Source organism: Fringilla coelebs, assembly GCF_963513975.1.
Source record: "Fringilla coelebs genome assembly, chromosome: 11".
NCBI classification, from domain to species: Eukaryota; Metazoa; Chordata; class Aves; order Passeriformes; family Fringillidae; genus Fringilla; species Fringilla coelebs.
The window spans coordinates 5,990,577-6,010,407 of record NC_140037.1 but is presented as its reverse complement, the minus strand read 5'-3'; the positions used below and the strand labels follow the sequence as shown (position 1 = coordinate 6,010,407).

The 19,831-nt window shown below is 49.1% G+C and overlaps 1 protein-coding gene across 1 annotated transcript in view; it reads right to left on the bottom strand.

Annotated features, from left to right (window-relative positions):
• LOC311158021 (vascular endothelial growth factor receptor kdr-like) overlaps nt 1-19,831 on the bottom strand; it is a 126,447-nt gene that overhangs the window by 76,612 nt on the left and 30,004 nt on the right. The window contains exons 2-4 of the mRNA XM_084213122.1: nt 16,071-16,167; nt 12,267-12,469; nt 1,474-1,601 (exon numbers count right to left, since the gene is read on the bottom strand). Of these exons, the coding sequence (XP_084069248.1) occupies nt 1,474-1,601; nt 12,267-12,469; nt 16,071-16,167 (428 nt within the window). The remainder of the gene's footprint in view (nt 1-1,473; nt 1,602-12,266; nt 12,470-16,070; nt 16,168-19,831) is intronic.

Here is a 19,831-nt window from a genome sequence, read left to right as displayed (position 1 = left end):
GTGGGATTCCCAGCCAGGGCCAAGCCAGCAGTGCCACCTGTGGCTGGATCCCAGAGCCTCTGAGGTGCCACATCCCAGCAGCTCCCAGCTCCTTTGGGAGCTGTGCCCAGTCTCTGCCTCCCTGCCCTGAGCCCCAGCTGCGCAGCCTTGGAGGGGGAAATCTTCTGGGGACAGCTTTCTGTGGGAGGGATTTTGGTGGAGATTTCATTCCAGCAGCCAGGCTGCAGTTTGTGTTTGGAGAAATGACTGGGAATTGAGCTGGGAAGCAGGAAGAGCAGGGCTGCCCATCAATAATAAACATGGAAATGGGAATTCCAAGGCCACCCTGATGCTGCCAGGGTCTGCAGCACTGCTCCAGCCATGAATTTGGTGAAGCAGGCTCAAATCAGAGAGGGATGATTCATTTTTATAGCCAAGGAGAAAGGTGGTAAAACTTATCCAGCCTACAATGATAACTGGAGAGGAGCCTCTTTCCCCACTTTTTTAATCCCTGCTGATGAAATTTAAAATTAGAGATCTCCAAAGCCACAAGACTCCTGCTGTCCCTCTGCACCTCTACTGGGAACATGCCATGGGTCCCAGCAGGAGCTGGAGCCCTGTCCCAGTCCCTTGTGATTCCATGTGCTGCCTCCCAGGGGAAGGGGGCATCTGAGGCATGGAACTACCATGAGGGGCAGAGCTGCTTAGACCCCTCTCTCCCATATCCAGAACAGCCTGATCCCTCACAGTCCCTCCAGAACAAGCTGGAAAAGGGGCACAGGATGAGCTCCTGTTCCCTTCAGGATTTCCTGAGCTGTCAGACTGGCAGAGGAAGGGAAGGGCACAGAATTCCTGACGTAAAATGCAGGATTGGAGCCAGGAGACCTCTGTCCTGTTCCTCACTCCATGACAGGCCACTCTGGAGTGCACTTCTGAAGCCCTTTAAATGAGTGACTCCATCGACTGATCAGAGCCCAGACCTTTAATTTCCATTTTTATTATCCCAAACATCCTTGGCCTGCACAGACTGTGCTGTAACCTTGACATTCAGGTGTAACTGCTGCCAAAGGGATGGATGCTGGAGCCATCTATTCCCAAGGCTGAGACTTGGTTTGAATTGATGAAATGAAGCAAAAATGGGCAATTGTTCTAAGGAGGTTCAAGGTATAAAGAGAGAACCTTTCAGAGAGAGCCAGGTGTCATGCAAAGAATTTCGAAAGAAAATAGTGCTTTGTCATCTACCCTGCCAATTTATGGAGGAACACCAAGCCAAAACATAAAAAAAAATGTGCTAAACTCAGCCTAATCCCCAAAAAATCCTTTCACCCCGTTCAACAGTAACACACTGCAAGAACAGGTTCACGTTTCTGGATTTTCAGGGTCTTTACTATTTTTTATGGAATTTACCCAGCCTTATACACCTAATTTTTTTGTTTTCCCTGCTTTATTGGCAGCCCAAATCTTGAACTGAGCTTCTCTGAAGCCACCTCTTACCTGGATGAGCTTGGGTCTGATGTCTGGCGAGGTGACCCGGCAGGGGATCACCACTGTTTTCTTATCATCCGTGATGTAGATGATGTCGGGGTGTTCCGGGTGCATCTCCACAAATGGATTCCTGTAGTCTGCAGGGAAGAGAACATGGATTTGGAAAACTGCTCAGTCACTGGAAGGGCCCAGCAGTGTGAGCACTGAGCTGCCCAGAAAGGCTTCCTTGGGGTCAGGACATGCAGTGACATCCTGCCACTGGCACACAGGGGTTAGAGCCAGTGACCATTGCATTTAGCCCCACGTTTATCCAGAAATTGCCCAGAATGGCACATTTCTGTGCAGACACATGAAAACTGCATGGATTACCAGCTCAGATACTTCTGGGCTTTGGGAGCCCCCCTGTCCTTCACCTCAGGATATCAACACGCATTTCTTGACTGATGACAACCTTTGCTTAAGGAATGTCATGGAAATACCCAAGGGTTGTCAGCTGGAATTAACCCTCAGCTCGGTGCAGAGCTGGAGCTCTTTTGCTCCACAACCCACCCCAGTTTGCCTCCCAATCACACCAAGGCAGGGATGGACACAGCAGAGTGGCCATGCTGCCTTTTGTGGGACTTGGAGCTTCATTTTAGCCTCGAGAACTGGGAATTTTGTCCTCGGCAGACAAAAGAAACCATGGGCTCCATCAAGAGGAGAGCAAGTGCTGGTTGGAGCTGTGTGTGTGACAGGCCACGTGTGAGGTGGTGATGGTGTTTTCCAAAAGGCACTTGGGGCACTGTGTAAGACGTGGGATTCGTGTGTGGACCTGGGGCAAGGGGCTGAGCACGAGCACTGGACCCAAGGCAGATTAAGACCCAAAATCTGGCTGATTTCTCTAATTTCTAGTGCTGTTCTTTTATGCCAGCTTTTCTTTCACGCCGCTGGTTTATTCTGGCTGTGCTTTGGCATAAGGGCATTGCAGGAAACGTTATGTGAGAGAGATTAATTAGAATTAAAACATTAGATCTCTAATCTCCCCACATTTAGGAAGTTTCAGATACACATCTGAACTTTCTGGTCAGGCAGGCCCTGGTTCTAATCAAGCCTGGAGCTGAGAAACCTGATCTTTGAACCATAACTTTGTAGTTTGGTCCAAGCCCCAGAACAAATAGGAAATATTTATACTCATTCCACTGTCTCGTGCACTTTCCCAAAAATGCTAAATTCTCCTGTTGAGTCACATTATGAAAATGTGTTTAGTGTTTATCCCTGCAGCTTAATCCCTCTGCAGTCTTGATCTCCAGTTGAGCCACACTGGGAGGTATCAAATGTGACAATATTTTTATTCTACTTAAAAGAAGACACTGGATAATTAAAAGAAGATCATTGGGTTATTTGTGATAGGAAAAAGCAGAGAAAGTAGATTTTTGTCTACTGGCAACAGAGTGCAAAAAGGTGTCAGGGGAAATGTAATCACAATTATTTCTTGTCCTGTGGAGAAAAGGAAGGTCAAGGAATGTGCCACATGACAGGGCATGAACGAGAGTATAGAATGGATGGAAAAGGGCATAGGATAAAGATACAGGCCAAGAGGAAATTTACTGGGGAAAAAAATTAGCTTCCTGATACCAAACTATTCACAATTCAGAATCAAATTTTGACTAGAAAGATGGAAGCACTGAATTTAAAATTATTTCTGCCAGTATTTTTATAAAGAATTTCAGAATAGCACTGTTTGTTTAAGAAGTAACATAAATCAAAAGAAGGCAGTTAAGCAAATATGAAATAATCCTAAAAGGCAGGAAAATATTGAACTGTGAAATGATTGATGCATCTTAGTCAAAACAGAATAAAACGTCTCAAAAATATTTCCTGTTCAGGAAAAAAATATAATTATTTAACCCATTCTCCACCATCTTTCCAAAACTCCAAGACTCATCTCTACCAAATTTTCCCACTCACAAGGGACCTAACGTTAATCTACCTTTTCCCAGCTGACAACAGGACAGGTATGGTGTTACTGATCCCCCTGATGGGAAGGGAAGCAGGGATTTACAGGGCATGTGACAGAAGCTGTATTTCAGTCCTAACTGATTTTTAGTAGCAGCCTGCTCCTGAACTGCCACCTGCCCAACCAGGGGCTGCAGATAAACTATCCCAGATAAGCTACAATCTGAATTGGAAGCCAAACTAGATAAATCTGGCTTTCTACCATCACTTTTTGAAATCTTGATGGTATCTTAAAATCACTGTGCATGTAGCAGCAGCAAGAGGCGGTTTCTGGGTGATAAAGATCAGGAAAAGGAAAGGATGGCTTCATCTGTGGTGATTGTTAATCACTTGGGGTTGTTGGGTCTCCTGGGCATCATTCTCGCTGTGCTTAAAAAAATAAAAAGAGAAAAACTTTTTTTTTTATGGGTTCTCCTCTTTGCTAAGCCAGTGGGGTGTCCTAGAGCAGATGGCTGTGATTTGTGTTATCTCAGTGATTTGTCCAGTTTATACCAAGCCTGGAGAGTTCTCTGCCTATGAAAGAGCTTTTTCTTCTCTGTTTCTGTCTGCAGTATCAGAGCTCTTAAACAGGTGGGGATACCTGTGGGTGGGATACCTGTAGGAACCACAGGGTTTGGCCCAGCTGGTCAGAGCACAGTGCTAATAAAGCCAAGGTTGTGGTTTTGAGCCCTGTTTGGCCATTCACTTAAGAGCTGGACTCCATGATCCTTGGGGGTCGCTTCCAACCTGGAATATTCTGTGATTTCAGCTCCTGGAGTGGGGGTTCTGCTGTGGCAGCAGCTTGTAGGGCTGCCCTGCTACAGCTTTGACATGAGAGCCTATCCAGGAGGTGAGGGCTGCACTTCAGCCATCAGGGCCAGGCAGCTGCAGGGGAAGGCCAAGCACCTGGGTCTGTCCCTGAGGCCAGGGAGGCTTTGTTTCCCTCCCTAACTGTGGAACTCAGTGCAGAAGGAAAAAACAATGCCACAGAATCCCAGAATGGTTTGGGTTGGAACCTTAAAGCCCATCCAGTTCCATCCCTCACATGGGCAGGGACTGCTCCAAGCTCCATCCAGCCTGGCCTTGGACACTTCCAGGAATGGGACAGCCTCAAGTATCTCAGTCATCAAGCACTAAAGAGCCCCAGGACACAGAGAAGAACTCAAACCTTGTGTGTCCTGCTCCAGCTACTCCAAACCCCCTCCTAAGCAGGAGCAAGGCAATGCCATTGGGAAGGAGAGGCTTTCCAGCACTTTCCAGGCAGCTGGACTGCTCACTTAGCACATAAGCAAATATGAAGCGGCTCAGCTTTGGGGCTTAACAAAATGGCAAAGGATAAATTCTGAGCTAATCAACTGCCAGCTGATACCTTTGTTATGGTTTGTGCAGACAAAAAACTAGATCCTTCTTGAAACCCCTCAGTAGTTCAGACTGACGGTGGCATGGAAAAATGATCTGCTGGAACATCAGGAGTGTCACTGCCAGCTTTACAACCATGCTCATCACCTCCAGTCGACCAGCAATCAGTTAACTCCTTGTAAAAAAGTCTCTCAGAGACAAAACTTCTTGAAACAAAAGGGACAGGGTCACTTTTCTTTAAAAATGATAACCTCAGCCTGGAGGAAGATCTCCAGTTCCAGGTGGTGTAAATCAATTGCACTCAAGTGTTGCAATCTGGAGAGCTGCGGCATGGGAAATGCAGGTGCTGTCCTCGCCACAGTCACCGGCACTGAACTCTGAGGGGAGATTCCTCAGCAAAGAAACCCTTTATGAAAACAGAGTATTTCCCTGTAGCTTGGCACAGCTGTTCCTGCCGAGCTGGGAAGGTGAAATGCCCTATGAATCTCACCCAGAAAGAAACACCCAGCAATTCCCAGAGGATAACTCAAAAGAATGATTTACCGCGGGCTGCAAAGCTCCTTACACGTGAAGAAAGACAAGCGCTGAAACACGGCGGGGACTTATCAGCTGCAGCCGCGGCTCGGAGCCGAGGGAAAGGCCCTTCCATGGGGCTCAGACTGCATGTCTGGCTCCCAGGTCAGTGGAAGTTTGCAGGAAGCCCAGGCACGCCAGGGTGTTGCTGTTTCCCCAGCAGGGCTCGGCAGGGAACACAAACACCCAGCCAAGGAAGCCGCGCCGGCGGGATGGGGCGGGAAGGGCCTGGCCGGCCCCGGGGACAGACAGACGGCGAGCGAGGCGCGCACAAAAGCAGCTCTAAGGTCAAATGTTTTCCTTCAGGCACTGAAGCCCTTCATGTTGAGATGCTCGTAGTGACCAGGAGGAGATGAATTGCTGCTGGAGATGAGCTTTGGGAAGGTTTTCCAGCTCAGCTGGGGAGTCTCAGCTGTCCCCTCACACTCCTCAGCCTGGAGCTGAGGGGTTTAAACCCCTCAGCAGGTTGTAGATTCAATCTCTCCTACAACTCTTTATTTCCGTGTCTGTGCCTCTGAAACCTCCTCCTGACACACACACGCACAGGATTTTATAGAGGATTTGGGATTTTTTTTCATTCCTGCAGCGTGACAGCGATTTGTCTGGTGGTATTTGTCTCACAGCCCGAGCCCCGCCGCTGACATCGCCTCTCCCGCAGCCCGCCAGGATTATGAGCACGAAATGGCCTCTGAGGACAGCCATTCACTGCTGCTCATGGCCGTGAAATTCCTCAACATTCTCATTCTGCCTCTCGCTTTGTTCCAGATAAAGATAATTCCCTCGGCCTCGCCATTTATTTTCTTCACTCAGCCATACCTAAGCTGGGGAGCCTGCACAGAGTTTTACAGGTTCTTTAAGTTCATGTTTTGACATAATCCCCATGAAGTTTGTCTTCATCAAGGTCAAAAAGCATCGAGAGGAGGTTTATAACCTGTTCTTTACAGTAATAGCAGCATTAGCAGCGCGGTGACACTTTGGGCAGAGCATTTTGGAAAGCTTCACAAGGAAACAGCCTGGCCTGCTGAATTCCCCCTGGTGACCCATCAAAGCTGCCTCTAGGTACAGGAGTAACTCCTATAAAGGCACTTGTTTTGAAACTGGATCTTTGAAAATAAAAGACCTTTCAGTTTGGCAGGGCAATGAAAAGAATTGGTGGTGGAATGTTTAGATTAAACAGAAAGCAGAATATTTTCTCTTTAGGCAAAACAAAAGTGACTGCAAAACCCCCAGAAGCCATTCTGAGTCAACATGAAGCATTCTGTTTTGGTCAAATGAAATGCATTCTTCCCCTGGAGATTACTGTTATGAACACAGGAATATTTGTAGAGAAAAAAATATTACTCTAAAAAGTGTTAACTTCAAAAATTCTAGAAGCAAAATGCTTCTTGCTGCCAAGCAAATAAAGGCAAAATGGAAAGATTTATTTTTTAAAAATCCCAACAAAACACCACAGAAAAAGAAGCCTCCATGCTTTGTCTAGAATTATGTTTCAAGCAGCATAAGAATGTATAAATTCTGACCCCCACCAGATTTTAGGCAGGTTTGACTTGGTGGAAAATAACTCTCCAGCTTTACCTGAAGCCCCATTAAGAACAGGTCTCCCACTCCGGGGAAGGCTCAGCAATTAGCAGCTACTGAGTGGATAAAAACCAGGAAGGAAGCAGTGGAGGAAGTGTGTGTGATTCTGGCCTTTGGGCTTTCATTTAGAAATTCTTGATCCATGGGGAGGGATCCTCTCTCCCTGCTGGGCTGTCAGGAGCTGTCACTGCCAGTGCCGGGAGCTGGCACTGCTCACTCATCGCATCCTTCAAGTCTCCTCTGCTTTAAAGTGAGACCCTTCAGGATGTGATTTGAAGACACTGAATGCCTTGATTCAGAGCTAAAAGCATCTTGCTTTTCCCTTGGATGCAGCCCTCAATCCTCGAGGGTCCTGCCCAGAGCACAGCCTGTGTTCCATGTGCTCTGACACCGAGCAGGGATGTGCAGCCAACCCTCCCAGCACTGCTGTGGGCAGGGACAGCCACTTTATCTGCAGGGCACACAGCTCAGCAGCTGCCTATCTCAGCTGGCCCAGGTCTGGCACCAAGTCTGCAGCCTCAAAGAAAGAAGAAATGCAGCTCCAGCTCTGTTCCCACTGGTAAAATCTTGGGAAAAGCAAGCCAAAGCCCAAAGCTGTCACCCCGGCCCTGCAATTCTGCTTCTCACTTTCCGATTATCTCTGTGAACTGTCAAGAGGATTAAGGAGGCAGGAATCAGCTTCAAAGAACATCAGAAGCAAAGTATGATCTCATCTGAGGGGCACTTCCATGCACTTCCAGCCTCTTTAGATATCTCATGGTGGGAAAGGGATGAGGCCAATGGGGCTGCTCATCCCTGTGGCTGATGTGAGCTCCACCCCAGTGCAGCACTGGACCACCTCTCCTCACTCTCTTGGACCACACTCTTCACTCCTGCCCTTCCCTGGAGCTGACCAGCAGGGAGAGGCTCCAGCAGGACAAGTTGTGCTTGGATGCATCCCCCTTTTCCCTCTGGAATGGCCTCAGCAGGACTCGTGCTCCCATAAAAATGTCTGTCTTGCTTCAAATTTGGTTTCCAGTCCTCGTGCTCTGGACTCCTGGCAGGACTGCACTGTGGCTGGTGCCTTCATGGTTCCCACAGGAGCTTTACAAGGAGCCAGAACTCAGATTTTCTGTGGGGGCATCTTCTGGATTTCCTGTGCTCTCATGAACACCAGTGCTGAGACCCAAAGAGGTGGAAGCAAATCACTCCCTCAGTCCTGTGTTCCTCTCTCACACTACCACTGAGGTGGTGAAACACCAGCAGCTGATGGCTCTGCTTGGGGACACACTGTTCAAATGTTCACTGTTTAACTGTTCACTGTTAAAATGTTTGTGTGCTCAAAGTGAGCCCCCCTGGAATGAGCAGGAATTGGGGAATCCACCCTGATCTGCTCAGCCCCTGGGGCAGCCAGCACAGGGTTCACACACAGCATTTTGTGCCTGTTGCACTCAGAGGAGGTGAGACTGGTGTTTCTGAAGCAGTTATTTGAGAAGCAGCTTTATCATGGCCATAATTATTTCAAGAATAACAGCCCTGCTTTGCAAAAAAGATGAAGGATGTTGCTGGCATACATTGAGGAGCTGTCTGTCTGGCATACATTGAGGAGATGTCTGTCTTAGCCCTGCAGCTGTGGCAAAGCAAATGCCATTGGGGGTGGGCAGGAATCCCAGCTTGGAAACCTGGAGGAACTTTTCCAGACACTCTTTGGCAAGATGTGCCCAGCTCCAGTGACCTCAGCACTAAATTCACACAAGGTGGAGGCAGCAGGACTGGGTGGGTTTGTTCCTTGCTCTGATCACTGACTCAGGGGTACAAAATGTGCAGCAGATCCTTGCCTGTGACACGGGGGCTGCTGGGGGAACATGGAGCTGAGGCAGGATTTGAGCCAGGAGCTCTTCCAGCTGACCCCCCCAGGACTCTGACTCTGCTGACACTGACAGTATTTCAAATAGCTGAGAGCTGCAAGTCCTGACTCCTGTCTAGACTGGAGCCTGGGGTAGCCCTTTGGGAAGGTGGAATGAATTTTTCCTTGATTTGTCCTTTTTTTCCTCCTTCTCTAAGCCATGTTAAATTCTCTAGGTGCTGGGAATGATAACTGTGTGTATATGTGAGACAGGAAAGGCAATAGGGTATTGGAAAATGGGATGTGGAACCTGGCATGATGGAAAAGATATGGAATAAGGGGTGGATGCTGACCTGGTTTTGTCTGGGATAGAGATAGTTTTTTTCTAGCTGGAACAGTGCTGTGTTTTGGATTCAATATAAGAATAAAGCAGATAACACACTGGGGGGACCACTGTCGAGAGGACTGTCTGTAGTTTCACACACCTGCCCTGTCCCTTGGCTCAGGCATCCCAAAGGCTGCAATAAACGAGGATATTCCTCACAGGGAGGTGCCCCTAGTCAGGAGGGATAACTGCAGAAGGCAGATGGAAGCAGATGCTGTGTCTGGGTGGCTGTGGCAGCATTTCCCATGGAGCTGCCACTGCAGTGTGGGACCAGACCCTGCCTTTCCCTGCAGAGATTATCCCTCAGAGCTGAGATGGAATTAACTCAGTTAAGAACTCCCAAGTATTTCTGTTCCAGCCCTGGGCTGCTCTGTATTTCCAACAGGGAGATGGGCGACAGGAGAAGGGATTGTCTTCCTTTTTAATGATGATCCTTGGGACTTGCAGCTGCAGCAGGAGGCAGAAAAGGCCTCAGGAACAATTAATTCAGGATGAAGCTCCTGAGCTGGGCCTCCCTCAGTGCCCAAGCACAGCTGAGGGGTGGCAGCTGCCCCTCCTGACCCCAGGGATGAGCAGGGTTGGAGCTCCACCACCCCTCAGGGAGAGCTGTGAGTGTCAGGTCCTGCCAGAGCTCCCAAAGCCCTCCAGGGAGGCTGGGAAAGCAGGAGCCAGCACAGGAAATAATGGCCAATAACAGGGCTTCCGATACAATCATGTTCTCATCTCGGTGTCAAGCAGCCAGCCAGGAATGAAGGGAAAAATACCATTCCCCTTCCTTTTTTGGCAATAATGGCTTGTAACCTCAGAGGAATCTCCAGCCTTCAGGGGCTGGCTCCACATTCTCTGCCTCCACCTGGCGCAGCCTCACAGACACCGCGCTGAGCACTTGCTCTCTCCACAAAACATCCACAGAGATGAACTTTGGGCTTCATCCCTGTCTGGAATTGCCAGGGATCTGTGAATTCCCTCACTTGGAGACAGCTGATGGGTTTCTCAGTGCTGCCCAGACACTGCCAAAACAATTTCCTTCAAAAGGCACCTTGAGGTATTGAAGAAAGCCATAGGTGTGCTCTGAACTCCTTGTTTAAGTTCAGAGCAGTTTGCTGGTCCCCAAGACAGCCTGCTGGCTTCCAACAAATATCCACAGGAACTGAATGGCAGGAAGAGCATGCCCTGAGGACAGACCCATGCTGAGCTATAAGTAGCTCCATTTCATGGGGCCAAGCAGCTTCCTCAGCCTGGCAGCACAGATCCCAGAAAGAACCTGCAGCTCCTGGACTGAGCTGCTGGGGCAGAGCCCTGCTTTGGGGTGCACAGGACAAGCCAGAGGATTTTCCACCCACTTTTCCTTCCATGGCTTTTCAAGCACAGGAGTCTGAGTAAGAGCTTTTAGAGCAGGGAGGACGTGGGACACAATTAAAGTGCACCTGAGAGGGTGATTTTGTGCTGTTTGTCAGGAGAACCTTGGCAAGCACGAGGACATCCTGCCTTTTTTTTAGATCAACTCTGTTCCAAGAGCATCCCTGGTGAGGCATTTCATAACTTGGGATATTTTCTTCAGGAAAGTGCTCAGGCAGTCCCAAAAGGTCCACGTTTCCTGCACGTGCTGCTGCCACAGAGTAATGAGGGGCTGGGTAGGCAGCCAGGGCACTGAATCTGGACAGAGAATTGAGTTTCCTGGAGTGTGGGACAGGCTGGGTTAACAATGTTGGACCTGGGGCATCTGAGCTGGGTGTAATGGGAAAAGGAAACAGCTCAGCACAAGAACCAGGGTGGATAAAGCAACCAGAGCACCAAGAAAAAAACAGAGAAAGGAAATAGAAAGGGAGAAAAAAAATGACTTCAGGAACTAAGAAGTAACGCCAAAAAGCCACTTTCAAATTAGAGGAAAACTTGCTGGGAAAGCAGGATAAGGGTAAAAAGGGACTGTTTTTAACAGGCAGGAAAGTGTGACCCACATGAATCGAGCAGGTGTGTTCACCTGGAGGTGCAAAAGCTGAATTTAGCTGTGTGGGCATATCAGAGTCCCCTGGGAGATGGAAATCACTTCTTGTATTGCTTCACCATCATTGGCAACACCCCGAGACCCTGAGTCAGAGCTGACAGCAAAGATTTGTGCTTTCTGGAGGTGTAGGTTTGCAGCTCTTTTCAAATACCATCAGATAAACTCACTGTCTCTGCAGCATTTATGTTAGAGGATTCAAAGAACCACAATTTAGCTTTTACCAGGAAAATGAAATTAATTAATTCACATGACTATTTGTGGGGAAGCGAAGCCTGAGCCTATCCAGCACCAGAGAAGTTCATGTCATCTCCTATTCAAGGCACTAAAAGTCAGCTTCTTCATCAGAGGAGTCACAATCTCAGCTTGGAAGATCCAAGATGATTCAGTGTTTAGTAATGCATTTGTCAAGTAGATTTGAAAAAACTTCAGCATTTGGGGGGAATATTCTAAAAAAAATTCCCATTATTGGAATGGTGGTTCAATAGGTTGCATTCACTTAATCACAGAGGACCGTGCTCTTCTGAAGTTCCTGCTTCCATTAATTCCTGGAACTGAAGTCAATGATTCTGAAATGTGGGGGAGAGGCAGCTCAAAGAGAACAAAATGAGCAATGGGACACTTTTTATAGTAAAATATATCCAATGCAGTCACCCAGCTCTGCTAGGAATGTCTCACAGATATAAGGACAAATGTGTAGGAGGGGAGGAATTACAAAGCATCCTGCTGTGAAGGTCCATCCCTGGGGAGGAAGGGAAAGAGAGAGGGCTTGGGCATTCAGGATGAATCTTTGGAAAAGCACTGTGACAGCAAAGTCCTGTAGGATTGAAGAATTTAGTCTTAAAAGGAAAGGATGTTTAAGGAAGTGTCTGTTACTTGGGACACTAAACTGATAGGACAATCCAGCTTTCAAGTCCTGGAACTGAACAGGATGGGTAATCTCTGGTTCTCACATCCATGTCCCTGAGAATTCAGCTGCCATGAAAACCCAGATACATTTGGTCTGTTCAAGAGTCAGAACTGCTGCTTCCTCCCGAGCCAGCGGACAGGTGGAAGCCTCACACAGCTCCCAGAGCCCAACACCATTTAAAAAGCAGAATTTTTACCTTGGACAAAGACATAGATCCTGGCCACGAGCCCCTGGTGCTCGGGGGTGCTGTTGAGGGCACAGCTGAAGTAGCCGGTGTCGTTGGCCGTGGCTCTCCTGAGGACGAGCTGGCTGCAGCTCAGCCCGGAGACATCGCGGCAGCTGCTCACGTGCACCCGCGGGCTGTCCTCCCTCAGCTGCCAGCTCACAGACGGGGCTCCCCTGCCAGCACAACACATCCAGATTACACAGCATTCAGGCAAAACTGGGCATTCTTCCTGGCCAGTTGTTCCCAGTGCTCCTACTCTTGTCGTTCCCCAAAAAATTGTAAAGGTCACTGAGTGTTTGCACCTCCACCCATCAGAAATTGAGCTGGATCACCCCACACTTTTCCTCAGACATTCCTGAAATACTCCCTGGGAACTGCAGCAAACTCCTGGAGAAAAGTTTAATTTCTCTTCTAACACACTGCCTGAACACGAGTTTGTTGTTATAACACTGTATTGTAGCCACTTCAAACATTACAAAGCATCAGATAAAATTATATGTTTGTTCGAGGAGGAGGATTTTGCATATTTTAACAGCTAAATTAGTGTATATTTTCTTGCACCGAGGCTGCATGGAGAGAGGAGGATATTTATGTAATTTTTCATCACCTTTCTTGCTTAATCAGCAGTGACTCAGTCTTGATTTTTGTGAAAGGTCTGAAACTAATCAGGTTACAAATCTGGGAATATCTGCTCAGGACACATTTTTTCCAGTTCCACTTGTGACAGCAGCCAGAACATCAAGCCAGGAGGGCAGAGGATGAGACATTTGCCCCACCTGACCCCTCTGTTGCCAGATCTTGGAGCACAGCTCATGAAAAATGCAATTCCATGGAGTTCAGGACAAAAAGCAGGGTCTGGGTGTCACCTGCTGCAGGACCCAGAGCTCCCAGCTAATCTGAGTCACAGCTGAATGTGCTGGAAGCATCAGGCCATGGCAGCAGGAGCTCCCTCTGAGGGCTCTGGGAATGGACCAGAGCTACCACACAGGCCCAGAGATGAAGAGGATGAAGAGGATGGTGTTTTTTGTAGCAAACTGGTTTTTAGTGTGGAAACTGGTGGGTTGGGGGTTAATTTCCTGTGGATTTTCCTGGGGAAGAAGTTGGTGCTGGAGAGAGGGAGTTGTGTGTGTGTTTGCACTCTTCCCAAGAACAGGGGGGTTGGCTCTCCCTTCTCACTCAGAATTCCCACTGGCATTTGCTGGGCTGAGGAAGGAGTGAGAACCCCTGGACTTCCCCAGCTCGTTGCTGCCAGAAAGAAATCCAGTCCAGACACGCTGACCCAGGACTGAGATGGCAATGCCCAAAGTGTGTATCTGTGTGAAATTCCCAGTTAGCCAAGAACTCAGAGTTCCAGTGGCCTGCAGGGGTGCAGTAGGTGCAGTCAGAGCATGTTTGCCAGGACATCCAGTGACATTTCCACAAACATCCTCTTGGCCCTCATTCCTGCCCGTCCCTCTGTCGCCTTCCTGGAGAGGAGGCAGACGAGGAGCTCTTGAAGTTATTCCCAGCACCAGACTGACAGGAGCACTGGCAAAAGGGGGAATATCCTCTCTGCTGAGCAGCCTCGCCCTTGTTCTTGGATGTTCTGGTGGCTTGGACAGCCCCAGCTCACGTCACAGCAGCTTCCCGTTGTCCTTCCGAGCACCCAGAGCTCTGGCCCACCCTACCAACGTCACTGGTGACTCCAGGACTGGGATTGCTGGCCCAGAGTAGGGAACAGAGCCAGTTCACACGGAGACACAGCTCCCGGCACGTCACCATGTCCCTGCCCCTCGTCACCCACACCCCTCTGGTGTCCATCCAATTCTGCTCTGGTGGCTCTGCAGGCCAGCACTGGGATTTCACACCTGTGCTTCCTTAAATCTTTCTCCCTCTGAATACATTATCCTGGTGGGAGGTGAAGCCTTTGGCTGGTGCTTTGGGATTTTCACATGTGTGCCAGAGGGGAGTGGCAGCAGCAGCTTTGGCCCCAGTATCACAAACCAGGAAATCTTGGCCAAGAACCTCAAAAGCCCAGAGTTGAAGGGAGGATGGACATTCCCACAGACCTGCTGGGGCTGCTGCCCCGTGCTGTGCCCCACACAGCCCAAGTGCCCCTGGAAGCACAAAGAATTCCAGAGCTCCCCTGGGCCAGGAGCTGTCCTGTGAGTGTGGCAGAGGAGGCAGGAGGGCAGACATCCCCAGAGGGGCTGATCCAGGAAATCTTGCATTCAGAAAACAGTTTCCTTCTCTTCCCAGGTTTTGAATCACCTGAGCCAAGGAGCTGAAGTGCTCTGGGCTCTGGTCCCATGTTACTCCTCATGCTCCCACCTTTCGTGTTTCTCAGACCTGTCATGGGGATTTCTTGCTTTGCATCCATAAAGCAATGTGGGACTGAAGTGCTCATAACTCTTTCAATTATTAATTGATTTGGTGATAGGAGAAAAGTAGGGTGGTACTCCAGATTAAAAAGATGGGGGATGGAGAACTGCTGGGAAATGCTGATTTAATTGGCCTGGGGCACTCCAGGGACTTTGAGTCCATACAGGTTTTATGGAGAGCACCATTGAGATGTTAAAGGACTGCTTAGACTTTATTGCCATCATGTTTGCTGTTTGCCAAGCTAAAAATACCACTGGAAGGTTATTCTGACCTGGTAAGCCACATGGCAAGCGAGAGGGATTTGGAAAAAAGCTGCCTCGCACTCCAGAAGACATCCCAAATTTACACAGTCTGAGCCCATTCACCTTTCACTATAACAAAGAATTAAATAGTCTGGGACAAAAATCAGAGGGGATGTGTCAGCGAAACCTAAAGCTTAGATTCATCTTCTCACTGCTTTTTTTTCCTGTTTTCAGTAACTTCTGTTGCAGGAAACCATCCAGGTAGTGGCGCCAGCCAAGGGAACCTTGCAAGAAGGTGTAAAATCCATATATGTGTGTGAGAGAGAGAGAAATTGTGAGAGTTTGTGTTACCTTGGGCTTTTTTTCCTACAACACTCTCAGAGAAAAACCTGAGAAACATCCTCTGGCAGTAGTGAAGTGTAAAAATCCCACTCAGAACAAGTAACACCTCCATCCATCTCAGTCTGAGGCCTTTTGTGGGGCCCAGCAGCTGCTGCGTGTTCTGGCACAGCAGAGTGCTCTGGGTTTGCTCCTTCCTCGTGTGTCAGCTGTATCCCTGTTCCCAGAGCATCCCCTCCCTGTCAGCACCAAAATCTTGCTGGTCCTTGCGTGGCTGGTGGCACACATTGTGCCAGGACTGAGGCACTGCTGTGATTTACAGCAGCAGCACTTTGATTTTTCACAAGTCCTGGTTAAATTTGATTTAAAGAACACGTTATGTTTAAACTGGCTGGGTCTTTGAATGTACACACAGTGACTGCTTCTTATTTAAGTGTCTGTGATGGGCTAGGTGGCAGTTCCTGGTGATCTTTGTTGTTTCCTCGTGGACAGGGAGCAAAGGAGTGATTTTAGCTGCAGAGGAGCTGAATCTGCCCCTGTTTCAGGGAGGATTTCCAGCCATGTCCTCAAGCATAGCACGTCCCGCTCCCATGAGCTCTCCCCTGTGCTGACTCAGGGCTTTGCTTGGGCCCCTGAACAGCACAACACAAAGAACTTGGCCAAGCTGACCCCAGACTCTCCTCCCTGCTCTGTCACATCCCATCCAACTCCCTCCACACAGCCCCAGCTCCCAGCTGGCTGAGCATCAGGCTCTGCTCTGTCCTGGAGCTGTGCTGGGCCAAACCAATCAACACAAGGACAAAAATCCAGCATTTTTTGGAGCAGTCCTTACCAGCATTTTATTTTTAGGGTGTCTCCCGGTGAGATGACAGTTTGGTCCTTGGAAATGCTCAGCCTTGGTTTGTGAAGAAGCTCTTCCTCAGCGAGACCTGACCCAAAAAAAGGAAGAAACCATCATTAGTTTAGACGGGCTATTCAGTGGTGTCAAAGCAGCACAATGCACTCGAGGCAAACTTTGTTTTGTAAATAGTTCCTAATTTGGGGGCCCACACAGTGCTGCATTTATCCTTGGCCAGGAGATGCCCTCAGTTTGTTTTTGCTTCCTTTATTCCTCTTTTTCTTTTCTGACACCAAGCACCTGCATTTGTGCCAGCAGTGTTTTGAGCCAGCTTTATTACTGAATTATTGCAGATTTAGGGGAACAGATCTGTGTCAAAAGGATTTTGCACACGTATAAAAATGGAAGGACTCAGATCCTTGGGAAAAAATGTGATGAGTGAGCTCATACATTACATTTTAATTAATGGGAGAAGACAAAACAATAATTCTGGGGAGCAGCTCTGTGAAGTGCCTGTGATATTAAAGGCAAATTGAAAACCTGGTGTTTCCCAAATCACCATTCGCAAATGACCATTCCGAAATCCTGTGTCTGAGCTGAACCCCAGGCTCAGTGGGCACTGTGGTTGGGGTAATGTTCCCTGGGGAATCTGTGATTTTCTTAGGTCTCTGATGACCAGGGGCATTAATGACAACAGTGACAAAGGTCTCTCTCATCATCTCCTGGCCCAGGAAATGTCTGCTGCCTGTGGAACTGTCCCCAGGGACAATCTGAGTGTTCATCTACAATGAGACAATGTTCAGAAAGTGAAACTAAGAAGAACCAGAAGTGGAGGTTGGCCAGGCTGGTTGCTTTGTCCAAATTCAAACATAATCAAGGAGAGGAGAAACCAGGCTCTGATAAGGATCTCCACTTCCAAAGCTCTGACATTAAAGCTGTGTTTTCTTTCCCCTCCTGCTCTTCAAATTTCTCTCTTCTCCTGTGCCTCGAGGTCGATAAGGCAGAAATCCTCACTGGACTCCCAGCATGGGCATTATTTGCAGCAGACAGGGAGATAACATATCTGGCAGAAAGAGAAACACTAGGCTTTAACTTTCCAACTGCACGAAGCAGTGATTTTCCTGCCCCCACGTCTCTACTCTCATCTCTGAGCTGCTTGATTTCAGTAAATTGCTCTCTGCCTGGCATCAGTGTGGCAGTGATTCACTCCCACTTTGGAGTCTCTGGCTTCTTCCAGGAGCTCCTGGAACTTCTATCAGGAGCTCAGCAGATGCCAAGTAACCTCATGGCACCACAGAGTCCTTCAGAGGGGATCCTGCCCAGACACCATGGTGCTGGACTGCCCTTGGAGCCCCTGAGCCTTCCTACAGACCCTGGCTGAGACTTTGAACCAGTGCTGGCCACCAGAGACAGATCCAGCCCACTCCCCCTGCTCTGGCACTGCGGCTCCATTTCCAAGCTCCTTGGAGTCTGGCCAGCCCCGACTCCCTCCAGTGGCTCTGTGTGACATTATTTAGCACCTCCAAGCTGCCATTCCATGGCATGCTGGGCAAGCAGAGCAGCTGGGGGCTCCAGCCCTGCAGTTCCCATTTATTTGGGAAGCACTGCCATTCCTCAGCAGCCTCAGGATGGCACACACAGGGAGCAGCATCACATTGAGCTGAGAACCAACAGAAAAAGCCCCAAACTCTGCAGGAGGAGCCACTGCCAGGCAAGCCCATCCTTGCTCTTGGCTCCAAGGCCCCTCTGGTTTCCAGGCAGAGCCAGTTCCCACTGGGAATGGGCTGAGCTTGGCACAGGTTCTTTCATGGTGCTGAGGCATTTCACAGGCCCCTCAGACTGACTGTGCTGAGCTTTGCAAAAATGCTCCAGGATATGGCCAACAGCTTCCAATTTGTCTGTCAAATGCCATGAATTTGCCAGCTGGGGGGGTTGGGGTCCCTGTAGCTTTCCCAGGACACTGCTCCTCCCAGGATCTGCTCTGGGCTGTTGATGCTGTGACTTCAGCTAGGACTTAGAAAATCCTGGGGTTTGAAACAAAATTATTTCTCTCCTCTTGTGCCTTCAGTTATTCTTAAGGTTTAGGGGGGGGCTCAGCTGGTGCCTCTGGATTGTAGCTCTCATGAGCAAGTGTGGCACTGTCAGAGGGTCTGGGGTCAGAGCCTGAGCTCTACTCTGACTGCAGAGTCTTTGGGCTTTCACAACATTTGACACCATTCTTGCTAAGAGAAAGAAAAGTATTTTTCAATTATTCTGGTTTTGCTTCTGAGTTACTTCTTGCCCAAAGTTTATTTTGGCTTCGGGAGCTGAAGAACAGAATAAGCAAAGTGGAATTTCAGTGCTTTTCTACTCCACAGAGGACAGGAGGAGAATTCCTGTGCCACACACGTCTGGTCTCTGCTGGCAGGTGACAGAGGGTTTATATAAACACAGCCTGTGCCCCTTCTGCCACACCACTGCTGAGTGGGCTGGGAAAAGAACATTTTGAGGGCAAAACAGAGAGAGACGTGGGGGCAAGGTCAGGCTGTGCTAGGACAGGACATCTAATGCCAAACTGGCAGAATGAGACCTCACAATATTCCTAACCTGCCCTGGCCCTTTTAGAGCTTGACTTGACTTTTAGGAGGCAAAGCTGGGGACAGCCCCAGGGTGTGTTGGATGAGGAGGAAGGATCTGCTCCACTTTCATATTTGCTGTCTCTGTTTGAAGAGATTCATGCCTTTATGAAGGTCTTAGGAGGCTGCAAGGGAGAATCAAGCACATTCCTGGCAGTGCACCCCCTCTTTTCCACAGCTCTGCTACCCAGCCTTTGTCCCTAAAGCCAGGACCCACAGCCTGCCCAGGGTGGGCTGGGTCCTGCTGAAGTTGAAATGCTCTGCTTGCACTGCTCAAATTCCAGTGCCCAGGCCTAAGAGAACATTGTCCTCTCCTCCCTGTTAAATAATTTTGGTCCTGCTCTCGGGCTACAAGGGACATAAAATTAAAAGCAAGCCATCATTACTGTGTCATGACATGGCAAAGCTCCCTGTGAGAGCCACGTAAGAGTCCTGGGTGCCACAGTTGTCCCTGCCATCCCCTGTGGAGCTGACCCTGCTCTGGGTGTGCTGCTGGTGCACATCCTTCCCTAGATGCCCTGCCATGGTTTGGGATGAGGTGCTGGAGTGACAATCCTGCAGGTCTCAGCAGCACATCCCCTGTGGGAGCCACGGGGGAAGGACAGGCTGCTCAGGGAGGGACACCTCAGGCTCCTCACTCCCTGCCCTGCCTTGGCTGTTGCCAGCCCACGTTGGCTCCAGCCAAACAAGAGCAGCACCTCCAGCCTGGAGATACCCCTGGAAAGAGCCCAGGTGAGGACAGAGCCTCTGCCCAGAGCCTCACTGCACCATTCCTGACTCTGGGAGTTCATTCCTACCTCCAGTTCAGGCTTTAACATTCTGCTCTCGGCGGTGAAAACCGCAAACACAGCACAACCACAAATCCTCGGGAGCCAAATGTGAAAGGTTGACTGATACATTATCCAGGGGAGAAAAATATATTGAAAACTGCTTTTCCTGGGATAATCTGATTTTGCAGCATGGCCAACATTAAACACGGGAGGCTCCCCAGGCAGAGGGTAATGGGTGACCTCCCTCACCTCTCTGTCAGATGGTTTCCAACTCCATCTCACTTGGCACAGGGAGATCCCTCCCACGCACAGCCTGATGCTCCATACTGGGCCCAGCAGTGAGCGTGGATGAAAAGTATTTTTAATCTCT